This window comes from Bufo gargarizans, chromosome 4 (assembly GCF_014858855.1).
Source record: "Bufo gargarizans isolate SCDJY-AF-19 chromosome 4, ASM1485885v1, whole genome shotgun sequence".
NCBI lineage: Eukaryota > Metazoa > Chordata > Amphibia > Anura > Bufonidae > Bufo > Bufo gargarizans.
The window spans coordinates 199,731,871-199,749,451 of NC_058083.1; the positions used below are offsets into that span (position 1 = coordinate 199,731,871).

Sequence of the window (17,581 nt, forward strand, 5' to 3'; positions counted from 1 at the left end):
TGGCTATGAACAAATCTCTCTCTCAGTGATCTCCCTCTCCTATATGTGATAGCTGGATTTATGGGGACATCTCTAATATCTTGGTACATCCATAGAAGGTCCCAGTATTTAGATAAAATCTGACGTACCCTTACACTTTGGTCATCATATGTTCCTATAATACGGATGATGTTCTTCTCTGTTTCAGTCCTTCCCTCTCTCGACTTCTGAGAGCTCAACAGGTCCATCCTGTCCCTTTTATTGGCATATTTATAGGCTCTACTGAGGACCTGCTGTGGATATCCTCTCCTTGTGAATCTGGATTGTAAGTCCATGGCCTGACGTTGGAAGTCCTCATTGTTTGAACAATTTCTACGTATACGTAGATATTGTCCTTTTGGTATGCCACATCTCTGGCTCAAAGGGTGGTGGCTGTCCCATCTTAAAAGATTATTGATGGCAGAAGGTTTTCTGTATGTCTTTGTTTGCAAGACCTGACCTCCGCAATTCGGTTGCACGGTGTCAGGAAACCAGGTCTGCCTGGAACCTAAGGTCGCTCTCCCTGATAGGTTTTCCGGTTCAGGGAGTCCTGTAAATTGTATTTTCGTCTGCGTCAGATTTCATCTGGAGACGAAAACCTGAGAGTAGGGATTATTATTTCTCTGCTAAAAGGTGACGCTCAGTCCTGGGCTTTTTCTCTGCCGACCGGTTCTCAGTCCCTCCGGTCGGTGGATGAATTTCTCGAAGCACTGGGCTTGATTTATGATGACCCTGACCGGGTCTCCATGGCTGAATCTAAGTTGTGCAGCTTGTGCCAGGGAGAACACACTGCTGAGTCGTATTGTGCTGAATTTTAAAGATGGGCTACTGACTCGGAGTGGAATGATCCTGCACTCCGTAGTCAGTTCTGTCAGGGGCTATCTGAGAGATTAAAAGATGCCCTTGCATTTCATGAAAAACCTGATTCTTTGGAGGCGGCCATGTCTTTGGCCGTACGGATTGATAGACGTCTTAGGGAGAGATGCAAGGTTCCGCTCGGGCAGGGGGTGCTGTCTGGTGGGGAATCAGTCCCTCCTGTCCCTCGGGGTACTTTGACACCTGAATAATTAGGGGCTGGAGAGGAGTATATGCAATTGGGTCAGTTTACTTCTGGCTCTGGTAATAGGAATTTTAGGAAGCTGAATAGACTGTGTTACTTCTGTGGTAAAGAAGGTCATTTCGTTAATGTGTGCCCTTTTATTAAACCTCGAAGTGGTAATACAAAACTAATAGGGGAATCCCTTAAAAAAAAAAAAAAAAAAAAACTCCCTTACTCTTGGTAGTGTGAATGGGGAGTCAGAGCAGGCATATTCGTATCCTACCTGCAGTACCCGATTCCTCCTGCCAGCTATGGTGGCGCTAGATTCTGGAAATTTTGAGTTAACAGTATTTATTGACAGTGGTGCAGGGGTTAATCTTATTGATTTTCAGTTTGTTCAGAGTCATGGTTTTAAAACTACCGCATTAAGTAAAGAGATACCTGTGTTTGCTATAGATTCCGCCCCCCTCTCGCAAAGATGTCTAACTCATATTGTTCAGGATATAAGTTTGAGGGTGGGCGATTCTCATGTTGAGTTCATTTCTTGTTTTGTTATGAAAGATTTTCCTGCTCCGATGGTTCTGGGTTTACCATGGTTGATAAAACATAACCCTACCATTGACTGGCAAACAAGACAAATTAGGAATTGGAGTGAATTTTGTATGGACAACTGTCTTAGTGCCTCTATTTCGGGGGTGGCCACTAGGGTGTTGCCTCAGTTTCTTTCCGATTTTTCGGATGTATTCTCGGAGGGTGGAGCTCAGGCGTTGCCCCCTCACCGGGAGTATGATTGACCAGTCAATCTTATCCACGGAGCAAAATTGCCAAAATCTCGGTTATATAATCTTTCTCAACCCGAAAGAGTAGCTATGCGGAAGTATATTGCAGAGAGTTTGGCAAAGGGACATATTAGACCTTCTAAGTCTCCTATGGCCGCTGGTTTCTATTTCGTAAAGAAGAAGGACGAATCCCTTAGACCGTGCCTAGATTTCCAGGAACTGAATCTCATTACAGCCCGTGATCCTTATCCCCTTCCCTTGATTCCGGATCTTTTTGATCAGATTGTTGGTGCTAAGGTGTTTTCTAAGTTGGATTTATTATAATCTGATAATAATCAGGGAAGGAGATGGGTGGAAAACAGCCTTCAATACCCCCGAGGGTCACTTTGAGAACCTAGTCATGCCCTTTGGTTTAACTAATGCTCCAGCAGTCTTTCAGCGCTTTATCAATGACATTGTTCATCATTTGGTGGGGAGGTTCGTTGTTATTTACCTCGATGACATACTAATTTACTCTCCAGATATGAAGACTCATCAGGATCATTTGAGACAAGTGTTATTAATCCTTCGGGAGAATAGATTGTATGCCAAGTTGGAAAAATGTGTGTTTGCTGTTCAGGAGCTCAGTTTTTGGGGTAGTTGCTTTCTGCCTCCGGTTTTTATATGGATCCCGAAAAGGTCCGTGCGGTACTGGAATGGAAACGGCCAGAGGATCAGAAAGCCCTGATGCGGTTTTTAGGATTTACAAATTACTACAGAAAATTCATCTTCAATTATTAAACCATTGTCAAACCTTTGACAGATATGACTAGGAAGGGCGCTGACTTCTCTGTCTGGTCGAATGAGGCATTACAGGCTTTTTCTGTTATTAAGATATGTTTTGCTTCTGCGCCCATTCTGATGCAACCTGATGTGTCCTAACCTTTCATTGTGGAGGTTGATGCGTCAGAAGTGGGAGTCGGAGCAGTCTTGTCGCAGGGTTGCTCTACTGTCAAATGGCGCCCGTGTGCTTTTTTCTCCAAGAAACTTTCGGCCGCCGAGAGAAATTATGATGTTGGGAATAGAGAGTTGTTGGCCATCAAATTGGCCTTTGAAGAGTGGCGCCATTGGCTAGAAGGGGCTACCCATCCGATTACGGTATTTACTGACCATAAAAATCTGGCATGCCTGCAATCTGCAAAGCGTTTAAATCCTAGGCAGTCTAGATGGTCATTGTTTTTTACCAGGTTTAATTTTGTGGTCACCTACCGCCCTGGGATTAAAAACATCAAAGAGGATGCGTTGTGGGACATCCTGGAAGTAGATCCACTGTGGATCTTATTTCCCAGAGATTCTGGTGGCCAGGGTTGCGTAAAAGTGTTGAGAGTTATGTAGCAGCCTGTGAGACCTGTGCACGCGCGAAGGTGGCTCACACAAACTGTGATTTTGGTGGTAGTAGACTGCTTCAGCAAGATGACTCACTTTGTACCATTATCAGGTTTGTCCAATGTGAAAACTCTCGCTCAGGTTTTTATTGACAACATTGTGAAATTACATGGCATTCCCTCTGATGTGGTGTCTGATAGGGGGACGCAATTTGTTTTCAGGTTTTGGAGGGCATTTTGTTCTCGTCTGGGTATTTAGTTGTCTCTCTCTTTGGCTTTTCATCCTCAGTCAAATGGTCAAACTGAGCGCACTAATAAAAACCTGGAGACCTATTTGAGGTGTTTTGTCGCTGAGAAACATAGAAACAGAATGTGTCGGCAGATAAGAACCATTTGGCCCATCTAGTCTGCCCAATATACTAAATACTATGGATAGCCCCTGGCCCTATCTTATATGAAGGATGGCCTTATGCCTATCCCATACATGCTTAAACTGCTCCACTGTATTTGCAGCTACCACTTCTGCAGGAAGGCTATTCCATGCATCCACTACTCTCTCAGTAAAGTAATACTTCCTGATATTACCTTTGCCCCTCTAATTTAAAACTATGTCCTCTTGTAGCAGTTTTTCTTCTTTTAAATATTCTCTCCTCTTTTACCTTGTTGATTCCCTTTATGTATTTAGCAGTTTCTCTCATCTCCCCTCTGTCTCGTCTTTCTTCCAAGCTCTACATGTTAAGGTGCTTTAATCTTTCCTGGTAAGTTTTATCCTGCAATCGATGTACCAGTTTAGTAGCTCTTCTCTGAACGCTCTCCAAAGTATCAATATCCTTCTGGAGATATGGTCTCCAGTACTGAGCACAATACTCCAAATTAGGTCTCACTAGTGCTCTGTAGAGTGGCATGAGCACCTCCCTCTTTCTACTGGTAATTCCTCTCCCTATACATCCAAGCATTCTGTTAGCATTTCCTGCTGCTCTAAACAGCAGGAAATGCCCTCCTGCTGCTCTAAACAGCAGGAAATGCCCAGGATGAGTGGTCCTCGTTCTTGTCTTTAGCTGAGTTTGCCTTGAACAACCGGAGGCAGGAGTCAACTGATAAGTCACCATTTTTTGGCGCATATGGTTTTCACCCTCAGTTTGGTACTTTTTCTGAGACCCAATCTTCTGTGATACCGAAACAGGAGAGGTTCTCTTCCTCTTTGTCATCTATCTGGCGGAAGATTCAAGTTAATTTGAAAAAAAAAATGGGTGAAAGATATAAACGGATGGCTGACAAGAGACATATGACTGGTCCGGACCTGTGTGTGGGTGATTTGGTGTGGTTGTCCACTAAAAACATTAAGCTGAAAGTACCCTCTCCAAGATTTTTTGGCCCATACAAAATCTCGGCCATTGTCAATCCAGTGGCGTTTCGTCTGGAACTTCCGCAGGCCTGGAAGATCCATAATGTGTTTCACAGGTCCTTGTTAAATAAATATGTGGAACCTGCAGAACCATCTCCTTTGCCTCCTCCTCCTGTTTTGGTTGATGGTAATCTGGAGTTTCAGATCTCTAGAATTCTCAACTCACGGGTTCTTCGGGGTTCCCTTCAGTACCTGGTGCATTAGCGCCTTGTTAATGCCTTTCACAGGGCACACCCGGATAAAGTTGGGCCTGGGTGTCCGGAGGTCACCCAGGGGGGGGGGGGGGGACTGTCACGCCCTGCCCTGTGGGTGTTCTGAGGAGATCTGTCAAAATTGCTGCACGTGACTAGATCTGACAGTTTTGTTTTTTTTTAAATATAATTTTATTAATTTTCTCCCAATCAAAAAGAATAACATCATAGCAATGTCAATGATATTCCATCACACGTATGACATTAATCATAGACACAGAGTGTCAACAGAATCTTGAATATGCTTATACAACACATCGCATTATAATGTACAAACAAGTACCACGCCGTCAACTTGAAAGGAGACATAATTCTTGCGTATTCACGTGGTTCTACAGGGAGTGCAGAATTATTAGGCAAATGAGTATTTTGACAACATCATCCTCTTTATGCATGTTGTCTTACTCCAAGCTGTATAGGCTCGAAAGCCTACTACCAATTAAGCATGTTAGGTGATGTGCATCTCTGTAATGAGAAGGGGTGTGGTCTAATGACATCAACACCCTATATCAGGTGTGCATAATTATTAGGCAACTTCCTTTCCTTTGGCAAAATGGGTCAAAAGAAGGACTTGACAGGCTCAGAAAAGTCAAAAATAGTGAGATAGCTTGCAGAGGGATGCAGCACTCTTAAAATTGCAAAGCTTCTGAAGCGTGATCATCGAACAATCAAGCGTTTAATTCAAAATAGTCAACAGGGTCTCAAGAAGCGTGTGGAAAAACCAAGGCGCAAAATAACTGCCCATGAACTGAGAAAAGTCAAGCGTGCAGCTGCCAAGATGCCACTTGCCACCAGTTTGGCCATATTTCAGAGCTGCAACATCACTGGAGTGCCCAAAAGCACAAGGTGTGCAATATTTAGAGACATGGCCAAGGTAAGAAAGGCTGAAAGACGACCACCACTGAACAAGACACACAAGCTGAAACGTCAAGACTGGGCCAAGAAATATCTCAAGACTGATTTTTCTAAGGTTTTATGGACTGATGAAATGAGAGTGAGTCTTGATGGGCCAGATGGATGGGCCCGTGGCTGGATTGGTAAAGGGCAGAGAGCTCCAGTCCGACTCAGACGCCAGCAAGGTGGAGGTGGAGTACTGGTTTGGGCTGGTATCATCAAAGATAAGCTTGTGCGGCCTTTTTGGGTTGAGGATGGAGTCAAGCTCAACTCCCAGTCCTACTGCCAGTTTCTGGAAGACACCTTCTTCAAGCAGTGGTACAGGAAGAAGTCTGCATCCTTTAAGAAAAACATGATTTTCATGCAGGACAATGCTCCATCATGCGTCCAAGTACTCCACAGCGTGGCTGGCAAGAAAGGGTATAAAAGAAGAAAATCTAATGACATGGCCTCCTTGTTCACCTGATCTGAACCCCATTGAGAACCTGTGGTCCATCATCAAATGTGAGATTTACAAGGAGGGAAAACAGTACACCTCTCTGAACAGTGTCTGGGAGGCTGTGGTTGCTGCTGCACGAAATGCTGATGGTGAACAGATCAAAACAATGACAGAATCCATGGATGGCAGGCTTTTGAGTGTCCTTGCAAAGAAAGGTGGCTATATTGGTCACTGATTTGTTTTTGTCTTGTTTTTGAATGTCAGAAATGTATATTTGTGAATGTTGAGATGTTATATTGGTTTCACTGGTAAAAATAAATAATTGAAATGGGTATATATTTGTTTTTTGTTAAGTTGCCTAATAATTATGCACAGTAATAGTCACCTGCACACACAGATATCCCCCTAAAATAGCTAAAACTAAAAACAAACTAAAAACTACTTCCAAAAATATTCAGCTTTGATATTAATGAGTTTTTTGGGTTCATTGAGAACATGGTTGTTCAATAATAAAATTAATCCTCAAAAATACAACTTGCCTAATAATTCTGCACTCCCTGTATATGGCTCAGCATAAACTTGAGCTATGTTGAGTACAACTTTTTCCCCAGAATTTCCCTTTGTTGTAATGCCTCAAGCCACTCTAGGTGAAATGTGTGTTTGAGGTTGGAGCCACAATTTCAGTAGACACTTTTTGGCCCCTAGTAGAATTTTATGCCCCATTGGCGTGACAGACGCCGTTGCATAATCATCTGGCTGTTCAGATCTGATAATTTGAACATGTAGTATTGCCATTGCAGGGGTAATGTCTGCCTCATTCCTGCCACACTTTTTCAGCAGGTTAGTAATGTCATTCCAATAGTCCTTCAACTTCGGACAACTCCATAATCCATGGAACAAGTCCGATTTTGAAAGGCCACATTTTGGGCATGCGATCAACCTATCCTGTCCTGCATTAGACCTGGGGATGTTAAACCCATATATTGCGTGATGTAAAATCTTTAAATGGGTCTCTCGCCATTGCTCATTTGGTATGGCTTTATATAATGCCCCTATACCAGAACATATAGGTTGGTGTATGTCTTTCACCTCTAAAAGTGACTCCCATCTCCGGAACATCTTTTTAGGATATACTCTCTCCCATTTGTCTCTAAGAGATTCATAAAGAAGTGAAATTGAAGGCCTGGTTTTCATTCTTAGGGGTGAGTCAAACTCATTCGCTCTCCATTCCTTAGAAAGATCTTTGCACAAGCCCCTACCGTAAGAGATAAGCTGTACATACGGCAAAAAGGTCGGCTCCTTCAAGTTCCACTTTTCTCTCAATTCTGTCTGCGTCATCCATCTAGCTTCCGTCTCGTGGAATAGGTCACCCATTCTTCTAATCCCTTTCTGTGCCCAAGTGAGTATAAGTTTGCTAGTCCTACCCGGTTCAAAATTTGGATTAGCTACTATTGGGAGATGTTTAGACATTTGATAAGGCAAACCATACATCTTCAGTAATATTTTCCACACAATAATTGTGTCCCTTAGTGCCAAAGAGTTTTTAATTGGCCCTGGCAGTCCCAAGGCTTTGCTAGCTGTTTTTCTTATCTAAGGTTGGAATAGAAAAGATGTCTGGTTTGTCCAGTCCAATATATACCTGCTGTTACAAGCTATATTGTAGCCTCGAATGTCTGGGAAGTTGATGCCGCCCAAGTCCTTCCTTACTTTTAGTTTATCTAAAGCAATCCTTGGTTTCTTGCCCTGCCATATAAACTGAACAAACTTACTCTCCAAGAGTTTAACATCTGCATGACGTAGTAAAAGCGGGATCATCTGCATGGGATATAACAATTTGGCAACCCCCATCATTTTCACCAGACAGCAACGCCCCATTAAGGAAAGAGGTAATCCCTGCCATCTGTCCAAATCAGCTCTAATCCGGGATATCAATGGTGGAAAGTTAAGTTGATATAGGGAATGAGGATCTCTCCCTATTTTCACCCCCAGATATGTTATATATGACTTGGCTAAAGTGATTCCCAGTACCCTATTCGGTTTCTTTAAGGCATCACTCACATGGGTAATAGAGGCAGGAATTCCCACTTAGATATGTTTACCTTGTATCCAGAATAACTTCCAAAGGCCTCTAAAGCCCTAAAGACAACTGGAATGTGTTCCTCCGGTTTAGCCAGAAATAGGACCACATCATCAGCAAAGAGTGCTGCCTTCACTTGTGACGATCCCACCTCTACTCCCTCATACAGATCTGATGAACATAGGAGCCATGACAGAGGTTCCAATGCCAGGTAAAACATCAGAGGAGAGAGCGGACATCCCTGTCTCATGCCCTTCTTCAATTCAAAGGGTTTTGAGAGATAGCCCTGAGTGTACACCCGTGCCTTTGGAGTCTTATATACCGTATTTTTCGCCCTATAAGACGCACCGGCCCATAAGACGCACCTAGGTTTTTGGGGAGGAAAATAAGAAAAAAATTATTTTTAGCTTTTGGTGGGTTTGGAACTAATGGTGGTCTGTGGGTGGCACTATTACTGGGGATCTGTGAAGGACACCGTTATGGGGGGATCTGTGGATGACGGACACTGTTATGGGAGGGGATCTGTGGATGACGGACACTGTTATGGGGGGATCTGTGGATGACGGACACTGTTATGGGGGGATCTGTGGATGACGGACACTGTTATGGGGGGGATCTGTGGATGACGGACACTGTTATGGGGGGATCTGTGGATGACGGACACTGTTATGGGGGGGATCTGTTGATGACTGACACTGTTATGGGGGGGATCTGTGGATGACTGACACACTGTTACAGGGGGGGGGATCTGTGGATGGCACTGTTATAGGGGGGGATCTGTGGATGGCACTGTTATAGGGGGGGATCTGTGGATGGCACTGTTATAGGGGGGGATCTGTGGATGGCACTGTTATAGGGGGGGATCTGTGGATGGCACTGTTACAGGGGGGGGATCTGTGGATGGCACTGTTACAGGGTGGGGGATCTGTGGATGGCACTGTTACAGGGGGGGGATCTGTGGATGGCACTGTTACAGGGGGGGGATCTGTGGATGGCACTGTTACAGGGGGGATCTGTGGATGGCACTGTTACAGGGGGGATCTGTGGATGGCACTGTTACAGGGGGGATCTGTGGATGGCACTGTTATATATGTGCCATCCACAGCCCCCCAGCCCAAAACAGTGGCATCCACAGACACCCCCCCCCCCTAACTGTGCCATCTACAGATCAGCTCACCCACCCGCCGCCGCCCCCGCCGCTAATATTACATGTCTTATTCGATTAAAATGTATTAGATATGCCCCCTCACTCCTATATTGCTAATTGTACCTTACATCCTATTCCTAGCTTCTGTAATGCAGGCCGGCGCGTCACTCGCTGACGTCACTTGCCTGCGCCGCCTGCTTCATTCATAAAGTAGGCGGCGCAGGCACGTGACATCAGGGAGTCACGCTGCCGCCCGCCCGTCCTGCATTACAGAAGCTAGGAATAGGATTTAAGGTACAATTAGCAATATAGGAGTGAGGGGGCATATCTAATACATTTTAATCGAATAAGACATTTAATATTAGTATATCGGAGCGGCGGGGCGGGGCTATAGTACATTGATTGCACCGCCCCGCCGCTATTCCCGGCCCCCAGCTCCTCCTCCAGTCCCTCCCCCGGCCCCAGCGTACGCTACATCGCATCCAGCGATGTCAAATTGTCCGCATTCGCCCCATAAGACGCAGGGGCATTTCCCCCCGATTTTTGGGGGGGAAAAAGTGCGTCTTATGGGGCGAAAAATACGGTAGATTCGTAATAAATGTTCTAAAAGCCCCCTTGAATCCTAGTTTGTCTAACACTGCCTCCAGCCATGCCCACCTTACATTATCAAAAGCTTTTTCAGCATCTAAGGTGAGCATGGCTGGGGTTTCCCCAGGATAAGGTCTGTGACGGACCCTATCTAGAACTGCTAAAACCGTCCTGATGTTCATAACCGCCGAACGACCCTGGACAAATCCCACCTGTTCAACGGAAGAAAGAAAGCCAGCCTGTCAGCCATAATTTTAGACAAGATCTTTGTGTCTACATTAATTAGGGATATAGGTCTATAAGAGCTAGGTAATAAGGGGTCTTTCCCTGGTTTGGGTAATAGTTTGATGTAAGATACATTCTCCTTATCCGGGTGAATCTTGCCTTTCAATATGTCATTGTAAAGCTGCAACATTATTGGGGATACTTGTGAAATTAACATCTTATAGTATTCTCCCGAAAATCCGTCGGGCCCTGGGGCTTTAGCATTTTTCAGGCCTTTAATGACCAATTGGAGTTCCTCCATGGTCACATCCGCATTTAATCTCTAAAGTTGGTCAGATTTCACAGTGGGCAATTTCACACGCTCTAATAGGGTATCAGATTTCCTTTAAAGCCGGCTGTTTGATGCTCTCTGGCAAGCCCACTATCCGTAGGTTATTCCGCCTAGACCTGTTTTCTAGGTCTTCAAGGCGGTCTTTCAACACAATATTCTGCTTAAAAAGATCTTGGGCATCGCGATTATATCTGGAGACATCCTCCTCCATCGTTGCCACCATTTGCTCCAACTCCTCTATGCTCGCCTCATGTCTCGCTACGGTATCATGTAGCTCATGCAGAGACTGCGAGAGAGTCTTAGCGAGAGTCTCCTTAATGTCCGGAGCTAGGTATTTGGCCACTTCAATGGCTAAAGTTTTATAATCGATTTTGAGCAAGTCCTCAGTCGGCTTACCGCTGTCATCAGCCACGTTATCAGCTCCCTTACTGGAATTCGGGGATCCAGGGTGGGAGTCCGCTATCTTGCCCAGCGTGGTACTTGCGGTTTGCTTCGCCCTGCTTTTAACTTGCCGTCTGCCACTCCATAATAGATAACGGTACATGGACCAGAGACCGTCACTGTGTGGGTACTCCCAGGTGACTTTCGGAGCCCCTTGATGCCGCTGGAAACGGAGTGCAGGTGGTAATAGAGGGACAGGCGCCGGAGCTCACTCACTCTGCATCCTGCATCCCAGCGCCGGAACCGGAAGTCCCCTGACAGTTTGTTTTGTTGTGGGTTTGAACAGAATCCCACCTCCCATAGGTGTGGTTCGCTTGGTTATCTGTGAGGCTATTTATTCCTCCCTCCCCCTATAGCCTTTGCGGGTTATAGTTCTTCCTTGTTTGAGCTCTGGAAGTTTTGCTGGATCGTCTGCTCCAACTCATGTCTAGATAAATCCTTTTCCCTTTTTTCTTCTGTGTCTGTTTTTACTAGGCCCCTAAAGTGACGCTAGCTCCTTCACTTGTGAAAGGAGCTGGTTGTCTTTTTCCCTCTTCCCTACAGCTGAGGGTTTGGTCCAGTGTGTTACAGCTTTAGGTACATGGGGATGTGCATATCTACCATCATAGGGAAAGTCTCTTAGGGATTGCTAGGAGGTGACCCATTTGTTCTCTAGCTTCCTTCCCTTATCTTACCTTCCGTGACAGAACTCCAGAAAAGTGGTTCTGGGGCCGTTCCACAGTATGAAGTTATCATCTATGAAACGGTCCCAGAACACGACAGTAGAGGTCCAGACACTATCTTCTATAAATATCATAGTGTCCTCCCACCAGCCCAGGAACAAATTTGCATAGCTAGGCGCACAGGCACTACCCATTGCTGTGCCCCTGGGCTGGTGGTAAAATCTGGAATTAAACAGGAAATAATCAAGCAATTGTAATACAAGGTCATTTTGTGATGAGTATTGGATACCCCATGTTTTAAAAAAATGCTGCACAGCTCATATTCCTTTGTCATGGGGAATATTACTATACAATGCCTCAACGTCAATAGAGGCCAACAAGACTCCTACTTCCAACGTCAGGCCATCTAATTTCCTAAGCAGGTCTGTTCTGTCTCTAATGTATGAGGGAAGAGCAGTGATGAATTCCTGAGGACTTTATCAATGTAGATACCCACGTTCTGCGTGATAGAGTCAACACCAGATACTATGGGGCGACCCTTCAAGGGCACAAGGCCCTTGTGGATCTTAGGTAATGAGCAGAACGTGGGTATCCTGGGTTTCTCAAACCGTGAGTGGCCACATTTGTGGCAATTGAGAGGCTTAACCTGAATGCACTCCTCACCTCATCTTTGAGTGGGTGTCTATCTGTATCATATTAGACATATTATTTTTGGTTTATTAGTTTTGTGAAACTTTTTAATGTGAGTATTTTAATGTATATTTAGGAAAAGTTATGTTTTAGAGGGTATTTTCTATTCAGTGATTTGTTTGACTACACTTACCCTAAAGATAGAATGCAGGATTCGGTGAGCACATGATCGGTGCCCGCATATTGTGGACCAGCTGTTTGCGGGCCGCAATACAGGCACGGCCGGGCAACGGCCACGTGCATGTGCCCTTAATGACAGAGTTGGGAATGGAATTTTTTGCCCAATTTTAGTTTTGCCACATACGATTCATCGACTGGCAGAAAGTATTTACCAGGTTTTATACTCTCATATTAAATTGAGAGAACAAGCGACTTGTTTCACATATTGTATCCCATGGACTGTCACATTAAAGAATCCGGCAAAACAATGCAGTGATTGTACCATAATACTGCTGTACCTCCATTTGCCTCCAAATTCAGAGATACATAGGATTATTTGATGCAGAGTAAAGAACTGGACCACGTCTATGTTAGGACACCGTAGTGTTGAGTTATTCTTCCATAGAAGCATTGCATACTTCTTGTGCCTCCGTACAGCTTCCTCTGGTTTTACAGTCATTTGTAATTCAAGTGAACTAAATCCCATTCTGAATATAATCCTGCATTACCTCCTCTTATGTAGAATGTCATAGTCAGACACAGGTAAGCCAAAGAGCTGTTCTCCAGAAGAATAAGCAATACATTGTCTCCAAAGTTCATCAAAACGAATCTGTAACAATTATGAAAGAAAATACACAAAGTTTTAACCTCTCCACGCAGGAGTAACAGCTTGCTGGAGAGGTCTGTCACAGATGTGAAACTAGCCTAACCCATCACTGATACTGCCTTCTGCTTACCTGAAATATCTGTAACCTTGCACTGGCTTCTTGAGATGTTATACCTGGAACCAATGGTCCTTCCTGTAGAAAGGCACATCAATCGAAAATGAAACAATATGTAAAATCTAACAGGAAACATAACACTATTATCTCTGGTCACACAGACAATGCAGTGAACATGGAAAGAAATAACACAAGTAGAGAGTATAAGAACGCAGGGTCTTGTGCAGGGCCAGCATCATCACCATGCAAACTACATAGGGCAAATGGCACAGCCCTATTTTGTGGCCCACATGCAGTACACCTGCCCTTGGTCTCATGCAATTGTAAGAGTCAGCCTTATATTCACCAAGTTACATTGCAAGGACATTTCTGGTGATAATGTTTCACACAGGCTGTGATGTCCTCCTCCAGCCACAAGAGGCCGCTGTGTCTTGAATAAGGGAAAGGACAAGCTGAAGTAAGACAATAACGTTTCTCCCGGGCTGAGCTGGGGGGTGCTGCATCTGTCTGGAGAGAGTCTTTCTGCTGGGATATATATCAGAAAGGGACTGTAAATGTGATTTCTGTCAGCTGTGGAACAGAATACCAGAGACTGCAAAGTGTGTTCCAGAGGAGTGAGATGGTGCCATTCAGAGACCAGTAACAAGACGGATTCCTCCAGTCAGAGCTAAATTAGGTGGATGCCTGCACCTGCTGCAATCCAACAAGAGAGAAGGAAAGACCACGCTGCACCTTCCGTCATGTACCAGACCAAGGAAAACAGCTATCTGCAGAACTGTGAGTGGCACCAGTGCTAATCTGTGATAGGTCATAGAGTAGGGGAATTTAGTCAGTGACCTGTAGAAGAAACTTTTAGTGGAGAGTAGCTCATACGCCGTGTGTTTACTGTTTTAGCTCATTCTGTTTTTATGCAAAGTTCTATTACCTGTTTAAATCATTACTGTCATTTGTCCATTGTGCCTCTGGTGCGGTGGTAGCATACTGTTAATCTGATTTTACGGCAGTTACATTTTGTTCTTTAATAAAGCCGGGGTATGCTTCAGCCTCCTTGTCTGCTGTAATGTATTTGAATCCTGCCCTCAGGTCTCTTCCTCCCCTGACCGCTACACAATAGTCAGGTATTCTCATTATCAGACCGTTAACTAACAACACACTGATGGACTGCACATTGCAGCAGTGACCTATGTTTTATGGCCAGGACAAAACACTATAGGGGAGATTTTAACTGGTGTAAGGGAGCTGTGAAAAATGAAAGGTGGAATCTGATTAGTTGCTATGGGCAACTTAGCCAGTTCTACTTTACACCCGTTTGATAAATCTCCCCCTATGAATTCCAAAGCTTGGAAGTTCCTGCCACTGAAGATACGTATTAATAATTCCTTATCACATATCTTAGTTTGATCTGTAAGGAAAAATATCCAACATGCCTCAATGTAATCTTATTTTTCTCACCTTAACAGGACTGGCCACTTTAGAAAACCCCATTCTCAGATGCCCCAAAAAGGAGGTGGAGGGATCACTGACTTTAAACAAAAACATTCCTCCCAACATTTAAATCCCAAATAGTAGTGTGGATCTATCTATCTATTTCATATCTATCTATCTGTCTATCCCATATCTATTTATCTTTCTCATATCTATCTGTCTATCTCTATATTTCTATCTCATATCTATCTATCTAATATCTAGCTATTTATCTATCCATCTCCTATCTATCTAATATCTATCTCATATCTATCCATCTGTCTGTCTAATATCTATCTATTTATCTGACTAGCTAACTCATATCTATTTATCTATCTGTCTATCTATCTCATATCTATCTATCAATCAATCAAGCTTTATTGGCAGGTCTAAAATTATACATTAGTATTGCCAAAGCATGTGGGAAATAGGGGGTTGAGAAATGGGGACACACCGGTGTGTCGGTGTATAGTAGTCTGTGGCATATTATGACGGGGGGGGGAGGGGTGCGGACACACCCCGGGTCAGGGTATCAGAGTCCATGGCATATCAGGCTCCTCTCAGTCTGTGGCAGGCACTGATATATTGTGCTGCTATGTCCACAGTGTTTTCTTCCTCTCCCAGCAGGATGGGCAGCTTCTCTTTCTCCTCCATGGAGCTGAAGTCTGGGAGTAGATCAGAGAGTCTCCTAAAGTGGATGTCCCTCACTGCTGAATATTTGGGAAAGTATATCAGGAAGTGGACCTCATCCTCCAGCGCCTCCAGGTGGCACTGCTGGCACAGTCTGCTTTCTCTAGGCATGTAGCTCTGTCGATGCCGTCCGGATTAGACGGCCAGGCTGTGGGCGCTCAGTCTGTAGCAGCTCAGGATTTTCCGGTCTCTGGGGTTCCCTAATTTCTCCAGATATGGGGCCAGTTTGTAGTCTCTCTGCAGGCTCTGGTACACCTTCAGCTTATGGAATGCTCTCACCTACTTCCTCCATTCACTGACATATTCCTCTTGACTCTTGTTTACGGTGTTCCTGATCCCGGCTTTTGTGAGGTGGTGTGGGGTGATTTTCTGGTTGGGCTGGGTTTCAGTATATTGATTTTAGGGCTTTGCCTTGCCTGGGATCCCTTGGTGTAGCAAGGCTTTATGGTGATGGGAGCCTTCATTATTACCATGTAGATGGCCCCAGAATGATAGCGCCCTCTTCTGGATTATAAAGTGTAGAGGGAATCTGCCCAGCTCCCCTCGACAGGCACTGACAGGTGCTCCAAAGGACCTGGAGGAGATGCTCACAGAATTCCAGGTGCAATATTTCTGTTGGGCTGGAATCCCATCTTGACCAGTAGGGGTACGTGTGAGGGCCCCAGACTTTACTGCCATACAGGAGGATTGGTGAAATGATGGAGTCAAAGATTTTATACCAGACCCTCGCTGGTGCTTTGAGGTGTTACAGTAGTCTTCTGATGTTGAAGAATGTCTTGCATGCTTTGTCTTTCAGCTCAATGGCTGATTTGAAGCTCTCAGTTTGGCCAATTATCAGTTCCAGGCAGGTGTACCTGTTGGTGGCTGTAAGAGGGTGGTTGTGTAGCGTGAAGGTAGGGGCCTGGCTGACTTTGTTCTCCTTCTCTGTAACACCATAGTGTTGGTCTTTTTTAAATTGATGGGAGGGGCCCATGTGGTGCTGAATTTCTCCAGAATGACTAGCTGGTCTTGGAGACCTTTCTCAGTTGGTGATTGAATGAGAAGATCATCCGCATATAGGAGAAATTTCACCTCAATGTCATGGAGGATGAGACTCCAGAGCCACTGCCAGCTTGTTGAGGTAAATGTTAAAGAGAGTTGGACTGAGGCTGCAGCCCTGTCTGACTCCTCGGCTCTGCTGGAAGTAAGCCGTTCTTTTCCCATTTACCTTCACGCTGCATCGGTTTTCGGTGTAGGAGCTTTTGATGACGTTGTGTGTCTTTCCTCCTATTCTGCTCTCCAATAGCTTTAGAAGCAATGCTGTGTGTCACACCGAGTCAAAGGCCTTTTTGAAGTCCACGAAACAAGTGTATATCTTTACCTGCTTTGTGTTGTGGACATGTCTCTGGATGAAGCGGTGCAGGGTATAGACGTGGTCTGTGGTGAAGTGGTTTGGCATAAACCCTGCTTGGCTTTTACTGAGTACATTGTGCTGGGTGAGAAAGCGAAGGATTCTCTGGTTCAGGATACTGTTAAATGCTGCTGACACATATCCCTTGATAGCTGGCCGGGTCATACCTGTCCCCGCTCTTGTATATTGGGGTTATGACACCTTAGTTCCAGGCTTAAGGGAAGTAGCCAGCGCTTATCACAATGTTGTACACTTTTGTTATGGCTGCTTGTATTGCTGGTGGGCTGTACTTAATCATTTCTGGTGGGATGCCATCTGTGCCGCTGACTTTCTTACCTCTTATGGTTGATATTCTCTCTGATATCTCCTGCTGTGTTATTGGTGAGTCCAGCGGGTTTTGGAAATCTTTAAGTATCTGTTCCATGCTCTTCAGTTTTGACCTCATTTGTTCTTGGCCTGGGTTACGTTCTTCTTTTAGGATGTCTCTGTAGAGGTCTCTGAAATACTGGAGATGTTGCCATTCTCATTTGTGCACAGGTGGTTCCATAGTTCCCAGAAGGAGTTATCTTAGCTGTGTAAGTTTGGTTGAAGTATATTCTTGCTTTTTCCTTCTGAGGAGGGTTTTGCATTGCCTCTGCGTTGTGTCGTAAACTTACCGTAGGTTGGTGTTGTTGGGATCTCTATGCTTTGTATTTGAGGCTGATCTTAAGGTTTTCCGTACAGCTCTGCACTCCTCATCAAACCAAGTGTTGGGGTTATCTTCTTTTTGCTTCAGGTGGCTATACTTTTTCAGGTCAGCCATTTCT

The 17,581-nt window shown here is 44.7% G+C and overlaps 1 protein-coding gene across 1 annotated transcript in view; it reads right to left on the minus strand.

Moving 5' to 3' along the window:
• DNAH8 (dynein axonemal heavy chain 8) overlaps positions 1–17,581 on the minus strand; it is a 478,630-nt gene that overhangs the window by 282,979 nt on the left and 178,070 nt on the right. The window contains exons 32-33 of the mRNA XM_044291082.1: positions 13,247–13,309; positions 13,019–13,119 (exon numbers count right to left, since the gene is read on the minus strand). Of these exons, the coding sequence (XP_044147017.1) occupies positions 13,019–13,119; positions 13,247–13,309 (164 nt within the window). The remainder of the gene's footprint in view (positions 1–13,018; positions 13,120–13,246; positions 13,310–17,581) is intronic.